The sequence below is a fragment of the Capra hircus genome, chromosome 11 (assembly GCF_001704415.2).
Source record: "Capra hircus breed San Clemente chromosome 11, ASM170441v1, whole genome shotgun sequence".
NCBI lineage: Eukaryota > Metazoa > Chordata > Mammalia > Artiodactyla > Bovidae > Capra > Capra hircus.
Window position 1 is genome coordinate 100,196,024 of NC_030818.1, and position 26,368 is coordinate 100,222,391.

Consider the following 26,368-nt stretch of genomic DNA (forward strand, 5'->3'; position numbering starts at 1 on the left):
ACGTTGACAAAGGCAACTCAGGAGGAGTGGTCAGGGTGAAAGGGGATTCAACAGACAGTGGGGTTCAGGCAGTGGAGACAGTGAGTAGAGATGTCTGATGAGTCCTGAAAGCTGAGCAGAATTGTCTAGAAGAAAGGGGTGGGAATAGCAGGCCGCCCTGGGGAGGGATGGTGGAGCTTCAGAATTTGGGAAGCAGGAAGTCTGGGTGCAGAGTGAGCTGGGCAGAGAAGGCAGCAGGGGTGGAGGTGGGGAGTCTGGGCTTCATTCTGGGGGTTTAAGCAGAGGCAGGACGTGGTCAGGTGTATGTTTCAGAGCCCCACCCCTCTGGCCGGTGAGCTGTTGGGGACGGGATGGAAGAGAACGGGGTCTGAGTCTCTCTCTCTCTTTCTCCCCCGCACTCTCGTCCCTCCCTTTGCTCGAGGGCGTCAGGATTTCCCAGGTGCAGCTGGCGGATTCGGGCACCTTCACCTGCGTGGCCGCGAGCCCAGCAGGTGTGGCCAACAGGCACTTCGTCTTGCAGGTGCACGGTACGGAGCAGGGGGCGGGTTACCAGGTCCTTTGGCCTCAGGGGTGAGAATCAGGGCCCTGTCCCCGCCCCTCCCCTCTGAGTGGAACTGAGGGCTGGCCCTCAGGGATGTCAAGGCAGGGCACACACACAGCCTCTGGCTCATTCAGTCACTCTTCCATTGATCTCACAAGTGGTTCTCGGACACGAGTGTGCCAGGCCTCACCCAGGATACAGCAGTGAGCAGAGGTGGCCACTGACACTAGGAGGTCAGTGAGGAAAACAGCTCTGTAGAAAGACAATTAAAATTCCAGGCGACTGGTGATGCCAGGGGAAGGAGAGGATGCCAGGGAGCACAGAGGGGGCACCTCACCTGGCCTCGGGGTTTCAGGGAAGGCTTCCTGGAGGAGGTGAGGTCTAAGTCATGGATTGGAGATGAGAAGCAATAGACTGGGAGAAGGGCACTCTGGCCAATGTTACAGTCTGTGCAAAGGCCCAGGGGCCACCTGGCATCAAATGAACTGACTCACTCTTTGGCTCTGCACAGTGCCCCCTGTCCTGGAGCCGGCCGAGTTCCAGAATGACGTGGCAGTGGTCCGTGGCTCCCCGGTGTTCCTCCCCTGTGAAGCCCGGGGAAGCCCCCTGCCCTTCGTGTCATGGGTGAAGGATGGGGAACCATTGTTGCCCCAGAGCCTGGAGCATGGGCCTGGCCTGCTGCTGGAGGCAGTGGAAGCGGGGGACGCGGGGACCTACTCCTGCGTGGCCATGAGCGAGGCGGGGGAAGCCAGGAGGCACTTTCAGCTGATGGTGATGGGTGAGTCGCCTGCCCCCAGTGCCAGCTTTTCTGGGCTGGGGGTGGCAGGGGGTCCTCAGGGTGTGGGGGAGCGATGGAGAAGGTAGTGAGGGAGGTGAGCACCCCAGAGGCTTGGGGCTTAGGGAACAGGTCTTGCTGACCTGGCTGCAGTGGCTGGGGGCCCAGATTCTTCATTCCCCTGGGGCTGTGCCCCCCAGTCTCATCACCCAAACCTTGTAAAGCAGGAAAAAAGCCACTGAGGTCTCAGGGCTCTGGGTCTCAAGCACAAGATTTTGCAAGAGCTGTGCCACATTGAAAAGATGCATCTCCATACTGTTTCCTGGTTGGTTTTAAAGCACAGATAATTGCTCCAGGCAGATGAGCCCATGGTCTGATGCTTTTAGGACCCTCCAACACCATCACTAGGTCTTCCCTGGTGGTTCCATGGTAAAGAATCTGCCTGCAATGCAGAAGACATGGGTTTGATCCCTGGGTTGGGAAAATCCCCTGGAGAAGGAAGTGGTTACCCACTCCAGTATTCTTGCCTGGGAAATCCCGTGGATAGAGGACCCAGCTGGGTTGCAGTCCATAGAGTCGCAAAGATTTGGACACGAGTGAAGAGCTAAATAGCGGCAGCAGTAACACGGTCACCACCGCCTGTTTGCAGCCCCGCCTGCTGTCAGCATCTGGGTGATGGGGGAGGGGACGAGCCCCAGCTCCCAGTGCTCCTGGCACGGCCCCCAAGGCTGACCCAGGGTGGGGTGTCTTGCAGATCCCCCCTACATCGAGGACTCAGGCCAGCCCGGAGAGCTGTTGTTGACCCCTGGAACCCCCTTGGAGCTCCTGTGTGATGCCCGGGGCACCCCCGCACCCAACATCACCTGGCACAAGGATGGGCAAGCCCTGAGCAGGCCAGAGGATGGCCAAGGGGCCAGGCGGGTGCTCCGGGTGGAGGGTGTGCAGGTGCGGCTGCCCCAGCTGCCACGGGAGGAGGCTACGGAGGGGAGGGGCGGGGCCCAGCGGCACTCGGCAAGGTTCGGCCAAGCTCCACTTTTGTTTAGGGTGTGAGGATGTGAAGATGACCCCCTTGGCCCGGAGCCATGCCCTTGGGAACCCCCAGTCAGGTCTGACCTAAGGCTGATGTGGAAACCAGATAAATCCCTAGCCCAACCAGAAAACAACTGGTACAATCAAGGGGGACTTCCTGGAGGAGGCGAGCTCTGCTCTAGCCCTGAAATAAGGGTGAGGCAGTAAAAGGGAAGGAAAGTCCTAGAGAGGAGAATGGGCTGGTGGCAAAGGTCGGGTGGCAGGCAATAGGCCTGAGTCTGAGTCCTGGGCCCTTAGCTGTGTAAGTGGAAAGCCAGGTCAGGAGGCGGGCAGGCGGGGGCCAGAGGCAGCTGGTCACCCTGCTCCATCCCCAGGTGAGCGATGCTGGGCTGTACACTTGCCTGGCCCACAGCCCTGCCGGTGAAGTTGAGAAGAGCTTCCGGATAAGAGTTCAAGGTATGGGGTGCCGAGGTATGGGGCAGGAGAGGAAGGCAGGATGAGACAGGGCAGAGGCGAGTCCATCTCTCATGCCCTCTCTGCCTGCCCCACCAGCCCCCCCAAATGTCATTGGGCCCCATGGCCCCCGCTTTGTGGTTGGCCTGGCCCCGGGACAGCTGGTTCTAGAGTGCTCGGTGGAGGCAGACCCAGCACCGGAGATCGAGTGGCACCGAGAAGGCATCCTGCTGCAGGTGGGTGCCAGGCTGGGCACCCTGGGGCACTGCCTTCTGTCCCTTTTGGGCCCCAGACCCTGGGCAGACTAGCTCCCAGGTGCCAGGAGCCTGTTCGGTGCCAGCACTGTGCATACCTGCTCTCCTGATTGTTAAATTATATCTCCACTCTGTTAAATTGTTATATTATTATTGCCTCATATTGGTGATGGGGCCACTGAGACAAGGCTAAGGTTTGCCCAGGACTTTTGATGCCTATCTGAGCCAGGCCTCATGACTGTGTGGCCTGGGGCCCGTTCCTGAAGTTCTCTGTGCTCACCCCTGAAATGCGGCCCATTTGCGGCTGTGGATTCAAGGATTGTAGATCTGAGGGAGGCTCCAGCTCCTGCTCTGAGCATGAGCCCCCTGCAACAGGCCCAAAGGCAGAGCTCCAGGGAGGATGCCTTTCCCTCCCAAAGGAGCCTGTTTCCCCAGAGAGTCCTCAGCTGGGCACAAGTGCAGGGGCTGCGGGCCAGTCCCACTGGTTCCGTGACCCTGCCGCCCGGGGGGCTGGCTCACACTCATGAGGGTCTGCCATCCTGGGGGGATCTCTCCAGGCAGATGCCCACACCCAGTTCCCCGAGGAGGGCAGATTCCTCCAGCTACAGGCCCTGAGCACGGCCGACAGCGGTGACTACAGCTGCACTGCCCACAACGCGGCGGGCAGCACCAGCCTGGCCTTCCACGTGGAGGTCCACAGTGAGTGTTCCCACCCCACCCGCCCTGCCCACCCTCCGGAGAGCGACGGACTCCCAGAACCTGCTCCCTCTGTGCCCCTCCTTGCCCACCCTCTGGAGAGCGACGGACCCCCAGCACCTGCTGCCTCTGTGCCCCTCCTCCAGTGGTGCCCACCATCCAGCCAGGACCACCTACAGTGAATGCCTCCGTGAACCAGACAACCCTGCTGCCCTGCCAGGCAGATGGTGCCCCCCGGCCCCTCGTGAGCTGGCGGAAGGATGGGGTCCCCCTGGATCTCGGGAGCTCCAGGTGGGTGCTGGCAAGGGAGGGCCTTAGGGAGGGGCTCAGGTACCTCTCTGCAGGTTGTAAATGGAAACCCACCTGGGCAGTTGGAGCAGAAAGGACATGGGTCTTCTCAGAACCCAAGGGCAGACATGCCCATTGGTTAAGGGCCTGAGAACCCCTGTCTGTCTGTCTGTGTCTGGTTTTGACTCTTGCTTGCTAATCTCTGTTTCCGTGTGCAGGTTTCAAGCCTCTTTGTCCCTCAGATCAATTTTCTATACCTTCTTTCTCTGTGAACAGGTCAGGGATGCTCCCCCACCAGCCTCCCACCCCGCCCAAGTTATAACGCCTCCATTCACACAAGTTGCAGAGCCTGGAGAGCTGTGAATCCCAGTTCCGAATTCCCAGGGCAGAGAATTCCATTGGCCCAGCCTGCGGGGCGTGTTTGTCCCCAGTCCAATCGGCTGTGGCCATGGGTGAGGTCACAGAGTACAGACATGGCCCCTTGGAAAGGGCAGTTGCCAGACCTGATCTAGAGGCTGTTCTCAGGAGTCAGGGTACCATTGCCTGCTGGCTCTTGGGGAGAGGCCGGGTCAAGGTGGGAGCATGGAAGGCCAGAAGAAGCCCCACTCACCCTTTCTGATTCTAGGTTGCCATGTGGGTTGCTGCCCATGGCCGTGACCCCCACCCCACCCCGACCTTGGCCTCACACCTTCAGGACTCCCAAGTTAGCACCCTCTTTCTGGAAAAGTGAGGGACCGAGGGGAGGGTCTTGCTGGGGACACAACCAGGGGTCCCCTCCTGTGTTCCAGGTTTCAAGTTCTGCCTGAAGGTTCCCTGAGGATCCAGCCAGTCCTCGTCCAGGACGCTGGCCACTATCTCTGCCTGGCATCCAATCCTGCAGGTTCTGATCTGCAGGGTCGTGACCTGCGGGTCTTCGGTAGGTAGATGAGGGAAGGTGTGTTTTTTGCCTTCAGCACCCGCTCCCTGTCAGGGCCGGGTCCTGCTTAGCTTCTGGGTCATCCTAGCTGTCAGGAGCCAAGAGCAATGGCCTCCAAATGTTTTTTGACTATGAAGCCCATTGGTTAAAAGTTTTGAGTGTGTATACTCAAAGATGCATATTTATTTTTATGGAAACATATACGCTTACTAGAAAGTGAAGTCGCTCAGTCGTTTCCAACTCTGCGACCTCATGGGCTATAGCCTACCAGGCTCCTCAGTCCATGGGATTTTCCAGGCAAGAATACAGGAGTGGGTTGCCATTTCCTTCTCCAGGATATCTTCCCAACCCAGGGTTGGAACCCGGGTCTCCATCTGAGCCACCAGAGAACGCTTACTACTATACTATTATATTGAGTGATAAAAGATGTACAGGCTGTCTAACACTCAGAGTCACTGAGCCAGAGGCTCTAATCTGCTCTTCAGTCTGACTGATTACCTTGGTGGAGGCAGCTGAGCCCTGGCCTCAGGCAGGCTGCTGGGGAATTTTGCCCTGGAGGCCCCATTCAAGGAGAGGCAGTTAGGGAGACACCAACCTCAAGGGTGAGCAAAGGTCCCATCACCCCAGCTTTGGGAGCCCATTGGAAGACCCACTCGTGGAGTTTCTCTTGCCTCCTGGTCCCTGCTTCCTCGGGGGTGGGTTGAAGGGGATAAGAGTAAACCCTGCTCCTTGACTTCATCTTTGGGCACAGCCCCACCCACATCCTACACCCTGTCTCCTGATCACCGCTTTCTCCCCAGAGCCTCCAGCCATCGCCCCCGGCCCCTCCAACCTGACCCTGACGGCTCACAGCCCAGCCTCACTGCCCTGTGAGGCCAGTGGCTGCCCCAAGCCTATCGTGGCCTGGTGGAAGGACGGACAGAAGCTGGACTTCCGCCTGCAGCAGGGCGCCTACAGGTGCTGAGCTGGTCCTTCTGCGGACATTGTGAGATCCTCAGGGTGGAGGAGGGCTTGCCCATCTCACAGACAGGGAGCTGGGTCGAAACCGAGGTAGGGACGTGCTTGGGTCTCACTCACCAAAGCCAGCACCAGAACTTTTGTGTCCGGACCTCAAGGGGCAAGGAGGTCTTTACAGGACATGCTCAGTAGGAGGTGGGGGCATTGGGGACATAATGGGGAATATATGGCCTTTGAAACCACTTCAGTCACTATTTAAAAACCCACCTAGAAGCCTAAGTTCATGCTGGCCGAGACTGAACCCGTAGAGCCTGTAGCAGCCTCGGTCTCCCTGTCTCTCAAGTCTGATCCTGAACTGATCCCTGGGAGGACTGAGGGAGCCAGCTCAGCAGTGAATTCGCCAGGTATTTCTTGTGTTAGGTGCCAGGTCCTCGTGGAGCTTTGTGACGAAACAGGCATTCAGTGGACACAAGCAGTTCTAATCAGGGCTTTGGATGTGGTTGTATTGCAGAAGTTATCCTAGGTGGTGACTTTAGAAAACTCTCTAGAATTATGGAGAAACCCAGGCGCAGATGTTAAAACCACCCACAAACTCAACAGCTAGACCTTAGGAGGTGGAAATTCTAGGAGAAACTTTTTGAGTCGGCACTGGGGGCCAGATATGGGAAGGGGAACAGTCCGGAGACACAGGCCCTGCCTCCAAGTTCCCTCGGCGGGGAAGCCATGGCTGGCTGGTTTCAGGTCAGCCAAGCCAGTCACTTAGCAGATGACTGTCTGTCCGTCCAGACTCCTGCCCTCCAACGCCTTGCTCCTTGAAGCCCCCCGACCCCAGGACTCAGCCCTGTTTGAGTGTGTGGCGAGCAATGGAGTGGGTGAGGCCCGCAAGCTCTACTGGGTGACGGTTCATGGTGAGTTCAGGGTCAGGGCTGACTGTTTACGGGAAGTTCACAGTCAGGGGTGAAGGTTGAGGACAGTGTCTCTCTCTCCTGGGCGCTCTCTCCACCTGCAAGGACCTGAGGGTTCCCCCGAGTATTTCTTTGCTTCCTGAATCACCTCCTCCAGGAAGCCCTCTCTGATCCTGCCCTCCCACACTGACATAACCCAACTCCAGCACAGCCTGTGGGAGCTTGTAAGAGAGGCTTCTCCCTAAATCCAGAATGTTCTGAACCAAAATCTGACCTTGTCATCACCCCAGATAAAAGCCCCTCCCACCATGGCTGCCCACTGCCCTCAGGATAGAAAGCTCAAGTGTCACCTGGGCTCACAAGGTCACCCCTGCTGACCCCCAGGTTCAGCTCAGCTTTTTGCTCCTTACCTCGGGGCCTTTGCACATGCTGTTCCCTCTGCAGGGAACAGTCTTCCCTTCACCCAGGCAATACCTGCTCTTCCTTCAGATCTCATCACTGATGTCCCCTTGTGTCTTGGTCTGTCTGTCCTTCTCATCCGCTTGGCCCCGTGGCTCTGCGTTCCCCAGGGGACCTCAAGCCCTGACCTGTGTTTCAGTGCCTCCTGCCATTGCCGACGATCAGACAGACTTCACCGTGACCATGATGGCACCCGTGGTCCTCACGTGCCACAGCACGGGTGTGCCGGCCCCAGTCGTGTCCTGGAGCAAAGCAGGCACCCGGCTGGGGGTGCGAGGGAGCGGCTACCGTGTGTCTCCTTCTGGTGAGTAAGGGTGAGCCACGTGGACCTCTGTGGAGGGGACACTGGGCAGAGGCCGTGAAGGCAGCCCCCTGGGGCCTGGTGGTTGAGCAAGATGGAAAGTTCTGGCCCGACTCTGCCATTCCCTCACTGTGTGACCTGGGGGAACCCTCTGACCCTCTCTGAGTCTCCCAGTCCAGTCACTGGAGTGTTGATGTTCATCAGTCGGTCCCTGATGCTAGCTGGTAAATCGGGGCTGCTTAATGACAAAATGAGAAAGATAAGAGCTACATGAGAGTTTTCATAAAGCTGGTTTTAGCTCATTAGAATTGTCCTTTATCCTGAAACCGTGCTTTTCTTAATAATTTGGGGTCGAAAGTTTTTATGAAATTCAGGTGAAAGTAGATGTTATGTAACTTAAGTAGTAGTAGATGTGACTTAAGTGTCTTTGCTTGTCAAAATAAAAAGTTGGCAACTTTACGGGGATTCTCCAAATTAAATGTATTTGTTAGCTGATTGGTTAGGGAAATCCTAAAGTGTGTGAACCGTTGGCCAGATCTGTAGTTGTCCAACTCTTTCAAAGCAATAGAACTCTTCCTTCTGACTAGTGGCTATGAGGAAGCCAGACACGTGAGATAAGCTAGGTTCTTCCATTTGGAGCTGGGGTGGGTGCTGCAAAGTGGTTCAGAGTCAGGCAGGCCTCACTTCCCTTGCCCACTCAGGAGGCCCTCAGGGGTCTACAGGGGATGATTTAGAAACCACTTTACCTGACTCTTAAGGTGCAGCTTACAGCCTGGGAAAGTTAAAATGGTGTTCACTGAGCAGCCAAGACTGAGGGAGAGAGGGCAAAGGGAGGACAGAGGAGGTGGTAGCCCAGGAGGGCTTCCTGGAGGAGGCAAATTTCGAGCAGAGCACAACAAGGATAGCAGGGTGAAGGCCTGTGGAACCTTGCTAAGGTGGAGGTGGGCCAGGGATTCCAGGTGGGGCAGTGGCAGATTCAGGCACATCACAGCCAGAAAGGCCTAAATACCATTCTATGTGATTCCACATTGCACACCTGGCCCAGAGACTGGAAGATGCAGAGAGCGGAAGGGACCTTCCCATGTTATGCCCTGGGCAGGGAGAGAGGCAGGCCCAGGTTCCCCCATGCTCCTTACAAATGGGCAGGGAGGCAGGTTGAGTGGCCTGCAACAGAGACACCAGGGTGGGATGTGTAAGAGCCCAGCTGGCTTCTTCCCTGGGATGTCCATTGTCCCCTCACCCCTCTCTGTGCCCCATTCCCACCCACAGGGGCCCTGGAAATTGGGCAGGCCCTCCCCATCCACAGTGGCCGCTACACCTGCACGGCCCGCAATGCCGCAGGCATGACCCACAAGCACGTGGTCCTCACTGTGCAAGGTAAGTGTCCCCAGGCCAGACAGCTGTGGCCCTGGAGGCAGGGGAGCAGGTGGAGGGCTAGGGGATTCTCTGGGAGAAAAGACTCAGCCTGCCTATGTCCTCCCTCCGAGGTTTCCAGAACCCCGTGTTCCCTTTAGAAGCCTCTCTCTCTGGTGCTCAGACACCCCCTGGTTGGAGGTGTCCCCAGGGACCTCTGCCGCCCTGTTCCTTTGCAGCCTCCCCAGTGGTGAAGCCACTGCCCAGTGTGGTCTGGGCGGTGGCCGAGGAGGAGGTGCTGCTGCCCTGCGAGGCCTCGGGCATCCCTCGGCCAAGCATCACCTGGCAGAAGGAGGGGCTCAGCGTGCCTGCAGGTGAGTGCCCTCTTGGGGTCCTCCTTCCTGTCCCGGGGCTGCCCACTCCTGCAGGGAGCTCTGGAAAGCCTGTGCCCTGCCCAGGGGCATGGCACCCACCTCCTGCCCTCCTGTCTTCCCTCACCAGCCCAGAGCCCTTCATTCTGCCTGAGCGCTCGGTGGCTGGGATGGGGGACTGAGGAGGGGGACAGCCTGGACGGGCTCTGGGTCCAGCTTCCAGGCTCACTCTGTCCCCCGGTCAGCCTGTGGCCACAGCAAGTCACTTGCCTGGTCAGACCAAACCACCCAAGCAGCCTTCCTGCCCTCCCCGGGGGTCCTGCTGCCCCAGCCACCAGCTCCCAATTCCTCCCCACCAAATCCAGGGGCCGGTACCCAGGTCCTCCCCAGTGGACAGCTGCGGATTATCCATGTCAGCCCAGAAGATGCTGGGAACTATTTCTGCCTTGCCCAGAACAGCGCAGGCAGTGCCGTGGGGAAGACTCGGCTGGTGGTGCAAGGTGGGCCCGGGGGGGCGACCAAAGTGGACCCCAGTGAGCCAGGGGCTTTGAGACTCCTGAGAGCCCCTCCGGTCTCTGCCTGGCTCTGGTCCCAGGTGGGGCATGTCCCTGCGTCCATGCCTATTCCAGCATGGCTGGTGGTTCTAGAAGGAATTCAAGGCACACTTCTCCCAGTTTCGCACCCAAGGTCTGGCTTCAGACAGTAACTCCGGTCCTCTGCTTCCTCTGGCCTCTCGTGGGAAACGAGTCTGGCTGTTCTTCGTTCACGTTGGCTTTGCAGTAGCAACAGCCGTTTCTGTGGTGTTAGTCCCTGTGTGTGCAAGCGTGTGAATGGGGCCACTGCATCACAGCTTCACCAAACGCGAGAAATCCCCAGGTTGTGCAGGCCACGGCCATGGCTTATGACCAGGGGACAGGGGTGTGGGCGGGAGGGCAGCAGGTGAGGCGGAAGAAGGGGCTGAGGGCGTGCCAATTGCCAAGGGCACTGGGACAGGGGCAAGCCACCCCAGGCCAGCCCCAGTCCCCGAGCGGACTCCCCTCCCCCCACAGTCCCACCCACGATCAAGACTGGGCTCCCCAACCTGTCCATCACCGAGGGCGCCCACGCCCTCTTGCCCTGTACCGCCACCGGCAGCCCCGAGCCTAAGGTCACCTGGGAAAAGGATGGCCAGCCTGTGTCCGGAGCCGAGGGGAAGTTCACCATCCAGCCTTCCGGGGAGCTGTTGGTGAAAAACTCGGAGGTGAGGGTCTGGCCCCTGGGAGCAGAGGGAGATGATAGTGACTGCAGGGGCTGCAGACGCCTGCTGCGCACCTCCTGTGTGTCATGCTCTGTGCTGAGCCCCGTGCCGTTTCTTAATCCTAGAATCGGGGCAAGCAGGTATTATCACCCCCGCTACAGATGAGGAAGTGCTTCCCTGGTGGCTCAGTGCTAAAGAATGGGCCTGCCAGTGTGGGAGACCCAAGTTCGATCCCTGGGTCAGGAAGATCCCCTGGAGAAGGAAATGGCAACCCACTCCAGTACTCTTGCCTGGGAAATCCCATGGACAGAGGAGCCTGGTGGGCTATAGTCCTCGGGGTCTCAGAGTCAGAAGCAACTTAGTGACTAAACAACCAGATGAGGAAACTGCGGTTCGGAGTGTACCCAGGTGTTCAAGACATGCTGTTGCCAAGAGGCGGGTGGAGAGTTGAATCAGGACCTCTGTGGCCAGTTCCTGGGGAGCAGAGAGAGAATCTGATGTTTCATTTTCCTTGTCCTGCCTTAAAATATAAATCTTACTTCATCAAAGCACATAACCAGGACTTCCCTGGAGGTCCAGTGGTTAAGACCCTGTGCTCCCAAAGCAAGGGGCACGGGTTCCGTCCCTGGGTGGGGAACTAAGATCCGGCAAACTGCACAGGCATGGTCCAAAGAAAGAAAACCAGTGCCTAGCCATATGAAGGTGGCAGGGAGGTGCACCGGTGAAGCCGAGCCGTTTGCCAGCTGTGTGACCTGGGGCAAGTCACTTTGCCTGTCTAGGCACCATGGTCCACGGGAACCTTCCGGGGAGCAGGTCCCCAGGGGACATTCTGGCCCGTGCTGGAGAAGGAGCAGTTCTCAGGCTGACCCATTCCTTTGCCCACAGAGCCAGGACGCTGGCACTTACACCTGTACCGCTGAGAATGCCGTGGGTCGTGCCCGCCGCCGAGTGCATCTCACCATCCTGGCCCTGCCTGTCTTCACCACCCTGCCTGGCGACCGCAGCCTGCGCCTCGGGGACAAGCTGTGGCTTCGCTGTGCGGCCCGGGGCAGCCCTACACCCCGAATAGGCTGGACCATCAACAACCAGCTGGTCACAGGTCTCGGCCTGCTGGAGGCGGGTGGGACAGGGACCCGGGACCCTGGGAGGTTGAAGAGGATGGGGAAGAGAGTGCCAGTCAGCCTGTGGGTTCTAGGTCTCCAGCTTGGCCCTGCGTGGCGGGGACAGGGCAAACACACGTGGCCCTACGTGACCAGTCACAGGTCAGACCCGACAAGAAGCCACCTGCAGAAAAGTCTCAACCCTGGAGACCTCCAGGCTGGGAACAGGGACTGAGCTCCAGCCCAGCCTCTCAGCAAACGCCTTTCCTGGGGGGCTGTTTCCTCCCACCTGCACCCCAGGCACTATTTCAGGAGGCCCAAGGGTTGGATAGCATCACCAACTCAATGGACACGTACCTGGCAAACTTGGGGAGATAGTGAGGGACAAGGAGGCCTGGTGAGCTTCAGTCCATGGGGTCACAGAGTTGGACACGATTTAGTGACTGGGCAACAGCAAGGTCTCTCCAGGCCCCATGGTATATAGAGTAGGTGCTCATCAAGTGTCTGTTGAATGGATGAATTGCTAAGCACTTGCCCTTATTCCTGATGTAGGGACGTGTCTAATGATGACAGGGAAATCAAAGGCTGGCCCTAGCACCTATCTGTGTGTAAATCATGGCATAATCTCTACAAGTGTCTCGTGTTAATAGGTCCCCAAAGACCTAACCTGGGCCACTCATCAAACTCAGCGTGAACTTGAAAATGAGAGAAGGCAGGTGCTCAACCACATAACATGACCTGTGCCTGCCATGATCGGGTCTGACTTGCTTAGGCTTCCAGCAGGGAAAGGGACACTGTGCCTTCGTGAAGCACCTGCTGAATACCCAGGCCTGAGTCAAGTGTTCCGGGCAGGAGGTCCCAGCACCCTGAACCCAGAGCTCCACGGGGCGTCTCTTTCTCTGCCACAGAAGGGGTGTCCGAGCAGGACGGGGGCAGCACGCTGCAGCGGGTGGCAGTCACCAGAGAGGACAGCGGGACCTACGTCTGCTGGGCGGAGAACAGAGTGGGCCGCGTGCAGGCAGTCAGCTTCGTCCACGTGAAGGGTAGGGAGTGACCCCGTGGTCTTTCTCCAGACTTCTGCTGACCCAGTCTAGTGGCTTTTCTAAGAAACCAGCCTCTTAATCTCTGAATCAGTACCTCTCCACCCTGGCTGGGCTTTGGAATCTCCTGGGGGATTTCATAAACCCCCGAGGCCCAGATTTCACCCAAGGCCCCGACATCAGGATTTTTTACCCTCCCCAGATGTCCCTGGCCTTCCAAGGTGACACTAATGGTAAAGAACCCGCCTGCCAATGCAAGTGAACCTAAGAGCTGAGGGTTCAATTCCTGGGTCAGGAAGATCCCTTGCAGGAGGCCCTGGCTACCCACTCCAGTATTCTTGCCTGGAGAAGCCCTTGGGCAGAGGAGCCTGGTGGGTTACAGTCCATAGGGCTGTACAGAGTCGGACACAAATGAAGCGACTTAGCATGCCCAGATGCCCCGAGTGTAGGTAGAATGAGATCTGACCCGCTGACCTTCAGCACTGCCCTCAGCTGAACAGGGTTAAGTGTGGGAGGGGGCCAGGGGCCTGGCAAACACAGCGAGAATCTCACCAGTTTTCCAGTTGCCCCCCACAGCCCTCCTCCCCTAGGAGCAGCCCAGTAACCCTTCTGGCACCATGACTTGTAGACTCAACTTTAGGATGGGAGGATGGGGCCCAATGGACAGATTGAGCTGCCCACAGCACCAGGATTCTACCGTTGCTAGATTCAAGCTCAGGAAACCAGCAAGGGTGAAAACCAGCATGGGGCGGCCAAGAGTGGTTTAAGCATTGCATGGATTGGGAATCGGAGACGTCTTAGTGTCGCTGTGTCCGACAGAGGTGTCCCAATGATCATATCATCTTTGTTTTCCAAAGTACCCCATGAGTATATGACACTCATACCATTTCTCCCCTCCTGTGCCTGTCTCACAGGACACACACTGATCACTAATCAATCATAGCGCTATTCCCACTCAGCTTCAAATCCTTCTCAGCATGGTGTTCCTGGCAGCCACTGCCAAGCTAGTGCACTTGACCCATGACATGGAAGTTGTTTTCTATCCCTAATGCATTTACTTTACACAGCCATGCTGAACCAGCAGAAGCCTCTGTGGGTCATTGGGGTCTTGGCAGGCAGGCCTTTGGGGATGGATTCATGGGAGGCTTAACCTCAAGGGAACCTCCTTTCTGACCCCCCTGTCTGATGTCACCTGACACAGAGGCCCCTGTCCTACAAGGGGAGTCATTTTCCTACCTGGTGGAACCGGTCGGAGGCAGCATCCGGCTGGACTGTGCGGTCCGTGGAGACCCGGCGCCTGACATCTACTGGATCAAAGATGGCCTTCCGCTGCGGAGCGGCCGGCTCCGGCACCGGCTGCAGAATGGCTCACTGATCATCCGCAGGACAGAGGCAAGGCGGGGCCTGGGGCTGGGCTGGGGCCACCCAGGACAACCTCCACTCTGTCTGGTAGCCCAAGATGGTTGTTTAGTAGGTTGGCATCACCTGGTACAGTCTACAAAGCACTTTCCTGCCCATACCCAGAGATTCTCCCCCTACTAACTAGGGCGACCTCCAGCCAATAACTTCACTTCTCTCCACCTCAATTACCTCCATTCAGTGAGGCTAATGATCATCCCACCTCATAGATGCGCAGTGAGAAATTAGTGCGATGACCCACACCAGGTATCTGAGAGTGACTGGCCCCTCAGTAATGCTAACATATATAATTGATAACCACCCCATGGAGCAGAGTAAGCGGTTAAGAGTGCCTCATTTTACAGATGAAGACACTGAGGGTCAGAGAGGCCCAGTCAGTAAGCATCTGAGTCAAGACCCCACCCAGGTATCCTGACTCCTACTCCATGCTATTTCCAAAGCCTCGAGCTCAGAGGCAGTCTCTGCTTGCTCATCTTCGCTTCTGTGTCCCAAGTTCCAGTGGCTGTCCAGAAACCCACAGTTCAGGGCTGTCATGGACTCACATTAGAGGTCCTTGATCTCACCCATTTGGGAGCCTATCTCAGACTGGTATCAAGGCAGCTACAGTAGCAGCAACAGGGCTTCTGTGACCTGCGTATTTACAGTGTGGGGCCAGGCACGGTGCCTCGCACCTAGTAAGTGTGATCTCATTTGATGCTTACAACAATCCTATCATCCCCATTTTAGAGATGGGGAAACTGAGTCTCCAGAGACACTGTCATGCACTAGTAATGGGTTCAGTGTGGTAAGCAGGGGAGCCAGAGCCAGTCTCCTCTTGGACTGACGCCAAACTCTGCACTCTGAATTGCATGCTATGCCTCCTGCTTAGAGTCCCTGGGGAGTGGCCTCCCGGATATGATCTTCTGGGTGTGGACCCTGGCCTTGGCTGCCCCCAGCTCCGTCTCATGGCGGTACTGCCCCTCGGAAGTGAATCTGAGCCAGCATTCTTCCCGAGTTGCCTCATTGCCATGGTCATGGATATCCTAGGACAAAGTCTTCCCTTTCACCAGGGCCAGGAAGTGCTGCAAACCCTCCCTCCTACCCTGGAAGTCTTGCAGCTGGGCACCCGAGGAGCCTGCAGTTCAGAAACCTGTTCTTGTCCAACTCACTGTTGCCCAAACTTTTTTTTTAAAGGCATCCCTAATAAAGCGCTGTGGCCTCATAATTCTTTAATGTGCGTAATTTAGAAGAGGTGGGTCTCAAGCATGCTTTGGCAGCATACGGCTCCACCTGGAGCCATGACCACCACCACCCTTAAGCTGCAGGCGTGAAAGGGGCAGGACTTCCTCTCTGGATTCCACAGAGTAGCAGCCATGGCGGCCCTCCTGATGGAATGTGCGGGCCCCTGGCTGGTTTGGGCTCTCAGCTCCTTCCCGGTTAGGTGGGCCTTGCTCCAGGGGCCCCTTCCTGTGTCCAGCTGTCCCCAGATGCTCCCCGCCGCCCTCACCCTCCTCTTCTGAACGCCACACCCCCTCCTGTGCCCACCCGCAGATGGACGATGCAGGACAGTACCAGTGCCTGGCAGAGAATGAGCTGGGCGCAGTGGAGAAAGTGGTGGTCCTTGCGCTGCAGAGTGAGTCTCGGGCCCACCTTTCCTGGGCCCTGGGCGGGGGGCACCAGGTGATGGGGGTCCTCAGGGGGCAGCTGTGCTGAGGCTGTGGCTGTCTGATGGGACAGGAAGGCCAGTCTGAATATTTACTCAGAACACACAGTTGAAGTCCTATGAATTGTCTCCGCAACGGGGGATGGGAATCAGAGGCTAGTGAGTCCTGGGTACCCAGCAGCCAGGCCTAGGGAAACCTGTTTATACAGAACTCAAGGGACTTCCCTGGCGGTCCGCTAGTTAAGTCTCCACGCATCCAAAGCAGGGGGTATGGGTTTGATCCCTGGCTGGGCAACGAAGATTCCACACACTGTGTGGCACAGCCAAATAAATAAAAAGTTTTAAAAAAGAACTCAAAACTGTCACCAAGATGATCGTGACAGCTCCTACATTTGCCAAGCAGCTTGTAACTAACAAAGCACCATATGAGCCTCAAAATAACCTTATGAAACGGTCTAAACAGGAATTTTTAAAAAGTTTTTATTGGAGTATAGTTGATTTACTAATATAATGTTGTGTTAGTTTCTGCTGTACAGTAAAGTGAAACAGTCATGCAGACATATATATCCATTCTTTTTAAAGATTCGTTTCCCACGTAGGTCATCCCACATAGAGTACGGAGCGCCCTTTGCTACGCAATCGGTCCTTGTTAGTTATCTATTTTACACATAGTAGTGCGTATCCCCATCTCTCAGTTCACCCCTCCCCCAACTCTGGAGTAAAATAATGCCATTTGCAGCGACATGAATGGACGTAGAGCTTGTCACAGTGAATGAAGTAAATCAGACAAAGACAATACCATATGGTATGGCTTATATGTGGCATCAGAAAAATATGGTACAAATGAACATATTGACAAAACAGAAATACATAGGGATTTTTAAGGAAACTCTTGTGTGAAGATTAACACACAAGGAGGAGGGCACGTGTTGCAAGAGCACAGCTCAGTGAACGTTCATCACAGGATCCAAAACCAGAGCAGTGTCAGCTCCCAGACCCTCCCCCCATCATGCTGCCTTCCCGTCTCTACCCGCCTCCCAAGGGAATCACTGTCCAGAGCTTTGTCTTTTAAAAAAATATATAGCTTTATTGACACACAATTTATATGCCTTAAAATCCACCCATTCATATTAAAAACGCCCCACCCTTAAAAAAGAAGGAAGCTCTATCACTTGCTATGGCATGACCGAACCTGGAGGACGTTACGTTAAATGAAATGAGCCAGTCACAGAGAGACAGATACTATATAATTCTAATTGTGCGAGGGCCCCAGAGTAGTCAGGTTCCTAGAAATGGGTAGTAAGACGGTGGGGGCCAAGGGCTGGGTGCAGGAATGTGGATTTAGCGTTTAATGGACACGGAGCTTTGGTTTGGCAAAATGAAAAAGTTCTGGGGGTGAAAGGTGGTGACAGCTGCAGGAGGCGCAGATACACTCAACACGACTGAACGGTGTCCTTAGAAACGAGTGAGATGGTAAATTTTATGTCATATGGTTTTTACACAATTTTCTCCTGTCCTCACTGCGTGGCGCGTGGCATCCTAGCTCCCTGAACCAGGGATCGAACCCATACCCCCTATGCTGGAAGCGTGGAGTCTTAACCACTGGACCTCCAGGGAAGTCCCCACAGGCTTTCAAGTGAGAAAATTCACACGCAGGAGCGGAATTGCTGTACTGGCTGCAGGAGACTACACGTGGCTCCCAAGATGCGGCCACATCCTAGTCTTTTATTTTTTAAATATACTTTTTATTTTACATTGGAATATAGTTGATTGATAGTGTTGCGTTCATTTCAGATGTATAGCAAAGTGATTCAGTTATACATATACACGTATCTCTTCTTGGTCGCATCCTTTTCCCGTATAATATCATCTTACTTGGAAAAAGAATCTTTGCAGATGCACTTAAGTTAAGGATCTTGAGATGAGGTTATCTTGAATTCTCTTGGTGAGCTCTGAATGCTAGCAAGTATTCTTGTAAGAGAGAAGCAGAGGGGCATTAGAAAGAGATACACACACACACACACACACACACGGAGGAAGCGAGAGGAGGGAATAAGATGTTAAGATGGAGGTAGACGGTGAAGTGATTCAGCCACGGGATGCAAGCCACAGATTGCCAGAAGCCCCCTGAAAGCTGTAAGAGGCAAGGAAGAGCTCCTCCCATGGAGCCCTGAAATGATTGACCTGGGACTTCTGGCCCCCAGAACTGTCTGAGAACAAATTTTTGCTGTTTTAAACCGTCGAGTCTGTGGCCATTTGTTTCAGCAGCCACGGGAAACGAAAACACTGGCAAACGGTTTCCATGGTGATGACACGCTTCCCCCAGCAACCCCCTGCAGGGTGAGAGTTCGGCTGGGCCTCACCAGCACTGGGCATTCTCCATCCTTTTCATTCTAGCCGTTCTGGGGTGTCCATAGTAGTGAGTAGACAGAAATGATTATCTTCAGAGGAGAAACCTGAGGATCAGGGCGTGACTCAGTGAGAACCACTCACCTGTGGGTGAGAGTCCACATCTGCCATGTACCCTGGTGTCAAGCAGAGGCACTTCTAGCAGATGGCCAGGCTTCACTGGAAACAAGCTCAGTGTCCTCTAATAGGGACCTGGTTCAGCAAAATGTAACCTGCCCACACAGTGGAACACCAAGTGGTCACTAAAGACGCATATTGAACATCAGGAAAGGTCCTTATGATCTGTTATAGAATTAAGGAAGAAGAAAGAGAGGGAAGGGTGATCTGAGCACATTCTCATAAGGAAACACTGTCAAGAAGGAAACTCTGAAATGAGCATTGGAGTGGGAGGGTCCTTTGCCTCTGTGTTTTCCAGTCTGTCTGAAAGAATACCGGCCACTTGAATACAGGCACGCCTCGTTTTATTGTGCTCCACTTTATTGCACTTTGCCAATACTGCATTTTTTACAAACTGAAGGCTTGTGACAGCCCTATGAGCAAATCTGCCGGCACCATTTTCCCAACAGCATTGGCTCACTTAGTACCTCTGTGTCACGTTGTGATAATTCTCGAGCTAGTTCAAACTCTCCCACCAAAAAGATTGTGACTCACTGAAGGCTCAGATGATGGTCAGCATTTTTCGTCATCAATTATTTTGAAATTAAGACATACAGATCGTACTTTTTGGCACAGTGCTATTGTGCACTTAATAGACTACAGTATATAGTGTAAATGCCCTTTTTTTCCTTCTCCTTATTCTTTTGTCTGCACCACATGGCATCCGGGATCTTAAATTCTCTGACCAGGGATCAAACCCGTGCCCCCTGCAGTGACAGTGTGGAGTCTTAACCACTGAACTGCCGGGAAATTCCCTAAACACACTTTCTGTATGCACTAGGAAGCCAAAAGGTGCACGTGATTTGTTTTATTGTGATCCTTGCTTTGTTGCGGTGGTCTAGAACTGAACCTTCAATATCTGTGCACTCAGCCTGTGTGCAAAAATACTGAAATGTTCCTGAAAGCTGTCCTGGGCCTCCCGCAGGTGCCCCGGTGTTCCAGGTGAAGCCCCAGGACGTGACAGTGAGATCTGGGGATTCCGTGGCCCTGCGGTGCCAGGCCTCTGGAGAGCCGGCACCCACGGTGAAGTGGCTGCAACAAGGCCAGCCCGTGCAGGCCAGCCGGAGGCTCCAGACCCTGCCGGACGGGAGCCTGTGGCTGGAGCGAGTGGAGGCGAGAGATGCGGGCCCATATGAGTGCGTCGCTCACAACCTCCTGGGCTCTGCCACGGCCCGGGCGTTCCTGGTCGTGAGAGGTATGGGGCGCCCCTGCCCAGGTCTTCATGGATGGGGGTGGGATCCCTTGCCCGATGGTGATCTGTGTGTTGCTTGGGGGGCTCCTGGCTCAATATCCTGTCAGCTCCCTGACTCTTCTCTTTGCCTGGAGTCACAGACTTAGAATGAACCAGCTCAGAGGGCCTTCGGTGGTCATCTGGTCTACCCTGCCCTTTACACTTGGAGAAACTGAGGCTCTGAAATGCTGAGTGTTTGCTGCTCCTCTTGGGTCCTAGCCCTTCCAGCTTAGCTGGCACAGACTGGTGTCCTTTGATTGGACACAAAGGATTGAGCACGTGCGTGCTCAGACACTTCAGTTGTATCTTGTGATCCTATGGACTGTAGCCCACCAGGCTCCTCTGTCCATGGGGATTCTCCAGGCAAGAATACTGGAGTGGGTTGCCATGCCCTCTTCCAGGGCATTCTTCCCGACCCCGTGATTGAACCTGCATCTGCCTGCATCTCCTGCATTGCCAGGCGGGTTCTTTACCCATTGAGCCACCTGGAAAGCCCCTTTGGGCACACACGATCCTATAATGTGGCAGAGTAAAGCAAGGGTGTCCGTGGTGCCCACCTTGGGGGTTGTGGTGAAGTCTGTGGATTAGAGTTGCCCCGAGCTCTGCCTGGCCATGGTAGGTGGTCAGTAATGGATGCTACCTCCTGCTGTTACTAAACCCTGACATCTCAGGTCTCCTCAGTCAGCTTATTTTTCCTTTGGGTCAGATCAAACTTTAAAATTAAAGGACTTGAAAGGTAAAGGACTATGCTGAGAAACTGCACTAGAATGACTGAGATTGCATAAAGGAAGGTCACAAAATATATTCTTTCTGTGCATCTGTAGGAACTACTCCGTATTTGTGGCTTGGTAGCTCTGTCCCTGCCCATGGCAGACATCACTAATCTATCACCACCCACGACATCAGATTCCTTCTCCACAGAGCACTTCTCCATGCAGCACTGACTTGGATTGGGAATTGACACTTGGCCACTTGAAAACCCACTCAAAACCCACTGCCAACCAACAGTGGGACTCTTTCTGGCCTCTTTGGTCTCCTCATCTCCTGCAGGCAGGGATGGGATGCAGACACATGCGGTTCTGAAAACCCAGTGATTCTCTGACACCCAGCCACAGATGCTGTCTCTAGAGCAGCTGCAGGTCTGAGCAGACCTCCCCTTTATTTCAGCTCTTACCTGTCCTGTTGAAAAGCTCCCATCCCAACCACAAAGCTCTTCACATGGCCTCTCTGGGTTAGTTTCCTGAATATGCCATAACAAAATAGCACAAACTGGGCGGCCTGAAGCAACAGAAATGTATGATCTCGCAGGAGGGTGGAAATCTAAGATCAAGGTGTCAGCAAGGTTGGTTGCTTCTAAAATCTGTAACAGAGAATCTATCCAGCCCTCTCCTCTAGCTTCTGGTAGTTTGCTGGCAGTCTTTATTTTGATTTTGATTTTTTGGCCACACCACATGGCATGCAGTTTCTTATTCCTTGACTAGGGATCAAACCCAAGGCCCCCACAAAGGAAGTGCAGAGTTTTATCCACTGGACCACCAGAGAAGTCCCTGGTGACAGTCTTTAGACCTCCTTGGTTGTAGAAGCGTCACTTCAGTCTCTGCCTCCAGGATCACATGGCACTCCTCCTGTGCTCATGTCTGTCTTAAATTCCCCTTTATATAAGGATCCCAGTCATATCAGATTCAGAGAAGGCAATGCACCCCACTCCAGTACTCTTGCCTGGAAAATCCCATGGACAGAGGAGGCTGGTAGGCTGCAGTCCCTGGGGTCGCAAAGAGTTGGACACAGCTGATCAACTTCACTTTCACTTTTCACTTTCATGCATTGGAGAAGGAAATAGCAACCCACTCCAGTGTTCTTGCCTGGAGAATCCCAGGGATGGGGGAGCCTGGTGGGCTGCCATCTCTGGGGTCGCACAGAGTCGGACATGACTGAAGCGACTTAGCAGCAGCAGCAGCATATCAGATTAGGGCCCACTTTCCTGACCTCATGTTAACTTGGTTCCCTCTATACAGACCCTATCTTCAAATAAGGTCATACGCTCAGGTACTGAGGATTAGGACATCAACACATTCTTTTAGGAGGACACAGTTCAATCCATAACAGCTTCCTTACTTTTTTAATGGAAACAACTAATTTTTATTATTATATTAACTCATGTATGTTAACCGTAGAAGGGCCAGAAAATTTTTTTTAATCCATGAAGATAAAAATAGTGATCAGTTATCTCTGGTCATTCAGTTATCAGAAATAGCTCAGGTAATTATTGGGGGTGTATATTTGTACCCTTTTCTCTGAATGTAAAGATATACTTTTCTTTTTCCTTTTACAAATGAGTTCAAATGTACAAGTTGTGTTTACAACCTGCCATCTTTCTTACTCTATTACGGACAATATTCCGTGACCGTAAGCCTAGTCCACACCTTCTTTGATGGTTTCATATCATTTCATAGGAACGTTTTTATTTTTAATAAAAAAACAATATTTTTGGCTGCACCACAGGGCAGTGAGATCTTCCTTGATCAGGGATTGAACCCATGCTGCCCGAGTTGGGAGTGCTGAGTCTTAACCCCAGGACCACCAGGGAAGTCCCATAGCAACATTTTTAAAACGTAATTGCTGTTGGCTTCATTAAACAAGCAACAGGTTTTTCTTTTCCAGTTTCCCCTCTGAAAACCATCCTGTAGTGCACATCTCTGTGTGCTGGCCTGAATATTTCTATAGGATACACTCCTTCAAGCGACATTGCTAGGTAAAAGATGTCCAAAGGCTTTGAGGCCCGCTACCCCTCTCCAGGATGCGGGGAGCATCCTGGCCTTGTGGGGGACAAGAAGCTGCTGACTCACCCCACATCTGAAAAAGTAGACAGGGGCTTGTCATCCCTGGCCTCCAGTTTCTGTCCCCTTCTACAGCTGCCAGGGCCGTACTGCTGCCGTTTTACCTGCTGCTCCCAATTCCTTCCTTGACCTCTTATTGCAAGGCCAGGGTTAGGTTCATGGCCTTTCCCCTATTTCCCGATAAACCCCAGAGCTGCGGATATTGACAGGAGACATCCCAGATGGGCATCAAATCTCATCAAACCCCAGCAGGCAATGGCACTGCTTCCTGGAATCCAAAATCAACCAGCCCCCTGATTTACCCACTTAGGATCTTGGCAGTTGAGTGTTTTATGTTATTTTTTTGACAGATCATTGGCAATTTCTTGTTAATTTCCCCTGAGGGCTGGTGAGCGGAGAGTCAGACTAGCTTCTGTTCTCTTGCCCCCTGGAATGCCATCTGTCCAGACGAGACAGCTGGCCCATTAGGCAGAGGAAGCACCCCCCTGTGCCCCTACCATCCATTTGATTAGTGTTCAAGAGCGTCTGCTAGCAGACTGCCTGGCGGCTGCTAGAACCCCAGCCCACCCCAGCAGGGCCAGCGGCAGGGTGGCTGGAGCCAGTGTACTGATGGAATGGGAGGTGTTCAGGTGGTGGCATTTAGTTCCTGGCTCGGTGCCCTGCCTCTCCACCCTGGCTCCTCCAGTGTGTCAGCCACCCCACCCCCCATCACCTGGCATTTTAGAACCCAACAGGTATTTGGCACGTCTGTGGTCCCACCTCCTCATTTTATAGAGGAACCAGCTCCAGTGTGGCATGGGAGCCCGACTTGCCCAGCTTTTCAAGAAGGTGTTGGAATGAGAAGCTGGCACCGTCTCTGCAAGGGCCTCCTCTTAAATGCCCCCCCCCCCGTCCCTCTCAAAGCCAGGATCCCCTAGGAATTCGTCACCCATGAGCTGTGTGTCCTTGAGCAAGTTCCTGCCTCTCTCTGAGCCTCAGTTTACTCCTTCAGGAAAATGGACAACAGCGCTTGCGTAGCGTTGAGGGCACAGAGGCGGATAGTGTCCCTCTTGTTCTCTTCCTTCCTCACAGGAGAGCCCCGGGGGAGCCGGGGCAGCATGATCGGGGTGATCAATGGCCAGAAATTTGGCGCAGCCGTCCTCAACACCAGCGTGCAACAGGAGGCACGTTCTGGGGTCACCACCATCCGCAGCAGCATCAGCCACATCCCCACGAGTGTCGGTAAGTGGGGGCCAGAGGATCCTCTGACTCCAGCTGAATCCAAACCAAAGTGGGTGGAAGTGCAGACCACCTCCTCCCCACCCCACAGCCCCCAACCAAACAAAATAACTGCATTTAAAATCAGCCTGAGGGGGACTTGCCTGGTGGCCCAGTGGCTAAAACTCTATGCCCTTCAATGCAGGGGCCCGGGGTTCGAGCCCTGGTCAGGGAACTAGGTCCTGGATGCTGCAACTAAGACCTGGAGCAGCCAGATACATTTTTTTTTTTTTTTTAAATCAGCCTGACAGAGTGTGAAATGACCAGGTTTATATGAATGCAGGGTCAGATCGTGACTTTTTGCCCCATTGATTGCTGTGGGAGGTTTCCTCCACTGTTAAGGCAGGAGCTGCCAGGGAAGCCAAGGGATCGTCAGTAAGGAGGAAGGGATTCGGGATGGAGGGGACAGACGTGGGGAACGTAGAGAATGAAGTTATCTAGCAGGCCTGGAGAGTCAGGAAATGTCCACTCTCAAACAGATTCATAAAACAGTGTGTCCTAAGCAAATGGGCTTCCCAGGTGGTGCTCGTGCGAAGACCCCACCTTCCAATGCAGGAGATGTAAGAGACGCAGGTTCTGCCCCTGGGTCGGGAAGACCCCCCACAGGAGGGCAGAGCAACCCACTCCAGTATTCCTGCCCGGGAAATCCCACAGACGGGCGGCTGGCGGGTTACAGCCCATAGGGTCACAAAGAGTGGGGCATGACTAAAGCAACTTAACACACATGCACGCAGATGGGATGTTCTGGAGAGACATTATAAACGCTGCTGTAACAGACCCTACCATCTCACCCAGCCCAGGGCCTCCTACATCCCCTCATGGGGGTCCAGAGCAGGGAGAGGGTCGTGCTGAAAGGGGTTTTGCTACAAGCAGCCCCTCCAGCACTGCTCTTGACCACAGACTGTGTCAGCCCTGGCTGGGGGGAATGGGGCGGAGCTGCAGGGGGTCACTCCAGGCTGCTCTCGGTAGAGAGCGAGTGAGACACTGCCCAGATGCAGCTGCTTTTCTTCCAGCTGCAGGAGCATGAGCCGTGGAGAAGCCTCTGGCCCCAGGCCAGGCGCTCAGGCTCTGTTTAGTGGAAGCAGAGACACAGAGGCCAAGAAGGTTCTGCTCCCAGGCATGCGGGTCCAGCTAGCTCCCTTGAACATCAACCCTCTTGCGCCTCTTCTGAGCCAGCAGTTTGGCCGAGAAGCTGGACGATCCCTGGCCCTAAGCCAGCAGGTTTCCCCCTTCCCCCAGTCCCAGATCCCACCTGCGCCAAGTGGAGGCTGAGCTTCACGAGAGATCTGAGAATCCTTGTCCAGGACTTTTTTCTTTTTTTCCTCCTTTTTCCAAGTCTGTGGTTTAGAACAATCCTGTGTCTCCCAGGCTCTTATGGAAGGTGTCTACAAGTTAGGAGACTTGGTTAATTTTCAACTTGGTCCAGCATGTATACAGTGATGGTCTATACAGTTCTGGGCTCTGTGGTGACCCAGTAGCCCTCAATATTTATTGAATTCAGTTGGATACTAAATTGATTTCTCTGCATAAATATATTTTGCTAATTTTCACAATTAGTCCATGAAGTAGATATTGTCTTCACCACTTCCCAGGTTCTGGCCCAGGTAATCACAAGGCTGGGCCCGGGTGGTTGTGGGGAAGGGACAGATCTCTCCTACTGGGGCAATAGGGAGCCACAGAGGGACCTTGAGCGGGAGAGCAGCTGCCCTTAGGATCTGGCCTGTGTGTCCACCCCATCCAGGGCCTCTGATGAGGGTGCTCGTGGTTACCATCGCCCCCATCTACTGGGCCCTGGCCAGAGAGATTGGAGACGCCCTGAATGGCCACTCCCTGACAGGGGGCAGCTTCCAGCAGGAGTCACATGTGGAATTTGCCACAGGTAAGCGGGGGACTGTGGGGGTGGTCTTCCCCGAGGTGGGCCAGGTGGGGCTGAGGTCCGAGCCCTGGGCTTCTGCCCCACGGTGACTCCAGCCTCGGGGGGTTGGGTGGGTTGCAGGGGAGCTGCTCACTATGACCCAGGTGGCCCGGGGCCTGGATCCCGACGGCCTCCTGCTCCTCGATGTGGCGGTCAATGGCGTCGTCCCCGAGAGCCTAGCAGATGCAGACCTGCAAGTGCAGGTTGTAGGGGGGCGGGGGGCGAGCCCTGGGGTGTGCAGGTGGAGGGGGAGAGAGAGGGCGGGAGGCTCTGTCCCTATGCCCCCCACCCCCGCCACTGTTGTCCGCAAGCAGCCAAGCCCACTTTCCTTCCTGGACCCCCAGCAAGGGTTGGGCCTGGCCTGGCTGGACTTAGGGGAGGACCACCCCCCAGACAGAGGACGCTCTGGGTCCAGCTTCCCCGAGAGCCTGAGGGAGCCCAGCTGGTTGGAAGCAGAGCTGAAAGGCCCACGCCCCCAGTCGGGGATTGAGGGTCCCTCACCCCTTGGAAGTTGGTACCCTGATGTCCTCGTCTCCCCACCCCCCACCCCGCCCAGGACTTCCAGGAGCGCTATGTGCAGACGGGGCCCGGCCGGCTCTTCGTGGGCTCCACACAGAGCTTCCTGCAGGACAGCCTCCGCTCGTTCCTGCGCTGCAACCACAGCATCCGGTACAGCGCGGCCCAGGGCCCCCAGCCCCAGCTGGTGCAGCACCTGCGGGCCTCCGCTATCAGCTCGGCCTTCGACCCCGAGGCCGAGGCCCTGCGCTTCCAGCTCTCCACAGCCCTGCAAGCTGGTGAGGCCCGGGCTGTCTCCCCAGCTCCCACGG

The 26,368-nt window shown here is 55.0% G+C and overlaps 1 protein-coding gene across 1 annotated transcript in view; it reads left to right on the top strand.

The window, feature by feature from the left end:
* The window catches only part of HMCN2 (hemicentin 2), a 173,956-nt gene that overhangs the window by 139,058 nt on the left and 8,530 nt on the right, over nucleotides 1-26,368 (top strand). Inside the window, exons 67-90 of the mRNA XM_018055981.1 lie at nucleotides 430-527; nucleotides 1,053-1,319; nucleotides 2,071-2,261; nucleotides 2,720-2,801; nucleotides 2,898-3,034; nucleotides 3,610-3,751; nucleotides 3,895-4,039; nucleotides 4,825-4,952; nucleotides 5,753-5,909; nucleotides 6,696-6,817; nucleotides 7,413-7,577; nucleotides 8,844-8,951; nucleotides 9,167-9,301; nucleotides 9,664-9,798; nucleotides 10,348-10,538; nucleotides 11,421-11,634; nucleotides 12,544-12,678; nucleotides 13,877-14,067; nucleotides 15,625-15,706; nucleotides 19,227-19,496; nucleotides 23,441-23,590; nucleotides 25,368-25,505; nucleotides 25,623-25,744; nucleotides 26,098-26,335. Coding sequence (XP_017911470.1) covers nucleotides 430-527; nucleotides 1,053-1,319; nucleotides 2,071-2,261; nucleotides 2,720-2,801; nucleotides 2,898-3,034; nucleotides 3,610-3,751; nucleotides 3,895-4,039; nucleotides 4,825-4,952; nucleotides 5,753-5,909; nucleotides 6,696-6,817; nucleotides 7,413-7,577; nucleotides 8,844-8,951; nucleotides 9,167-9,301; nucleotides 9,664-9,798; nucleotides 10,348-10,538; nucleotides 11,421-11,634; nucleotides 12,544-12,678; nucleotides 13,877-14,067; nucleotides 15,625-15,706; nucleotides 19,227-19,496; nucleotides 23,441-23,590; nucleotides 25,368-25,505; nucleotides 25,623-25,744; nucleotides 26,098-26,335 — 3,743 coding nt within the window. The remainder of the gene's footprint in view (nucleotides 1-429; nucleotides 528-1,052; nucleotides 1,320-2,070; nucleotides 2,262-2,719; nucleotides 2,802-2,897; nucleotides 3,035-3,609; nucleotides 3,752-3,894; nucleotides 4,040-4,824; nucleotides 4,953-5,752; nucleotides 5,910-6,695; nucleotides 6,818-7,412; nucleotides 7,578-8,843; nucleotides 8,952-9,166; nucleotides 9,302-9,663; nucleotides 9,799-10,347; nucleotides 10,539-11,420; nucleotides 11,635-12,543; nucleotides 12,679-13,876; nucleotides 14,068-15,624; nucleotides 15,707-19,226; nucleotides 19,497-23,440; nucleotides 23,591-25,367; nucleotides 25,506-25,622; nucleotides 25,745-26,097; nucleotides 26,336-26,368) is intronic.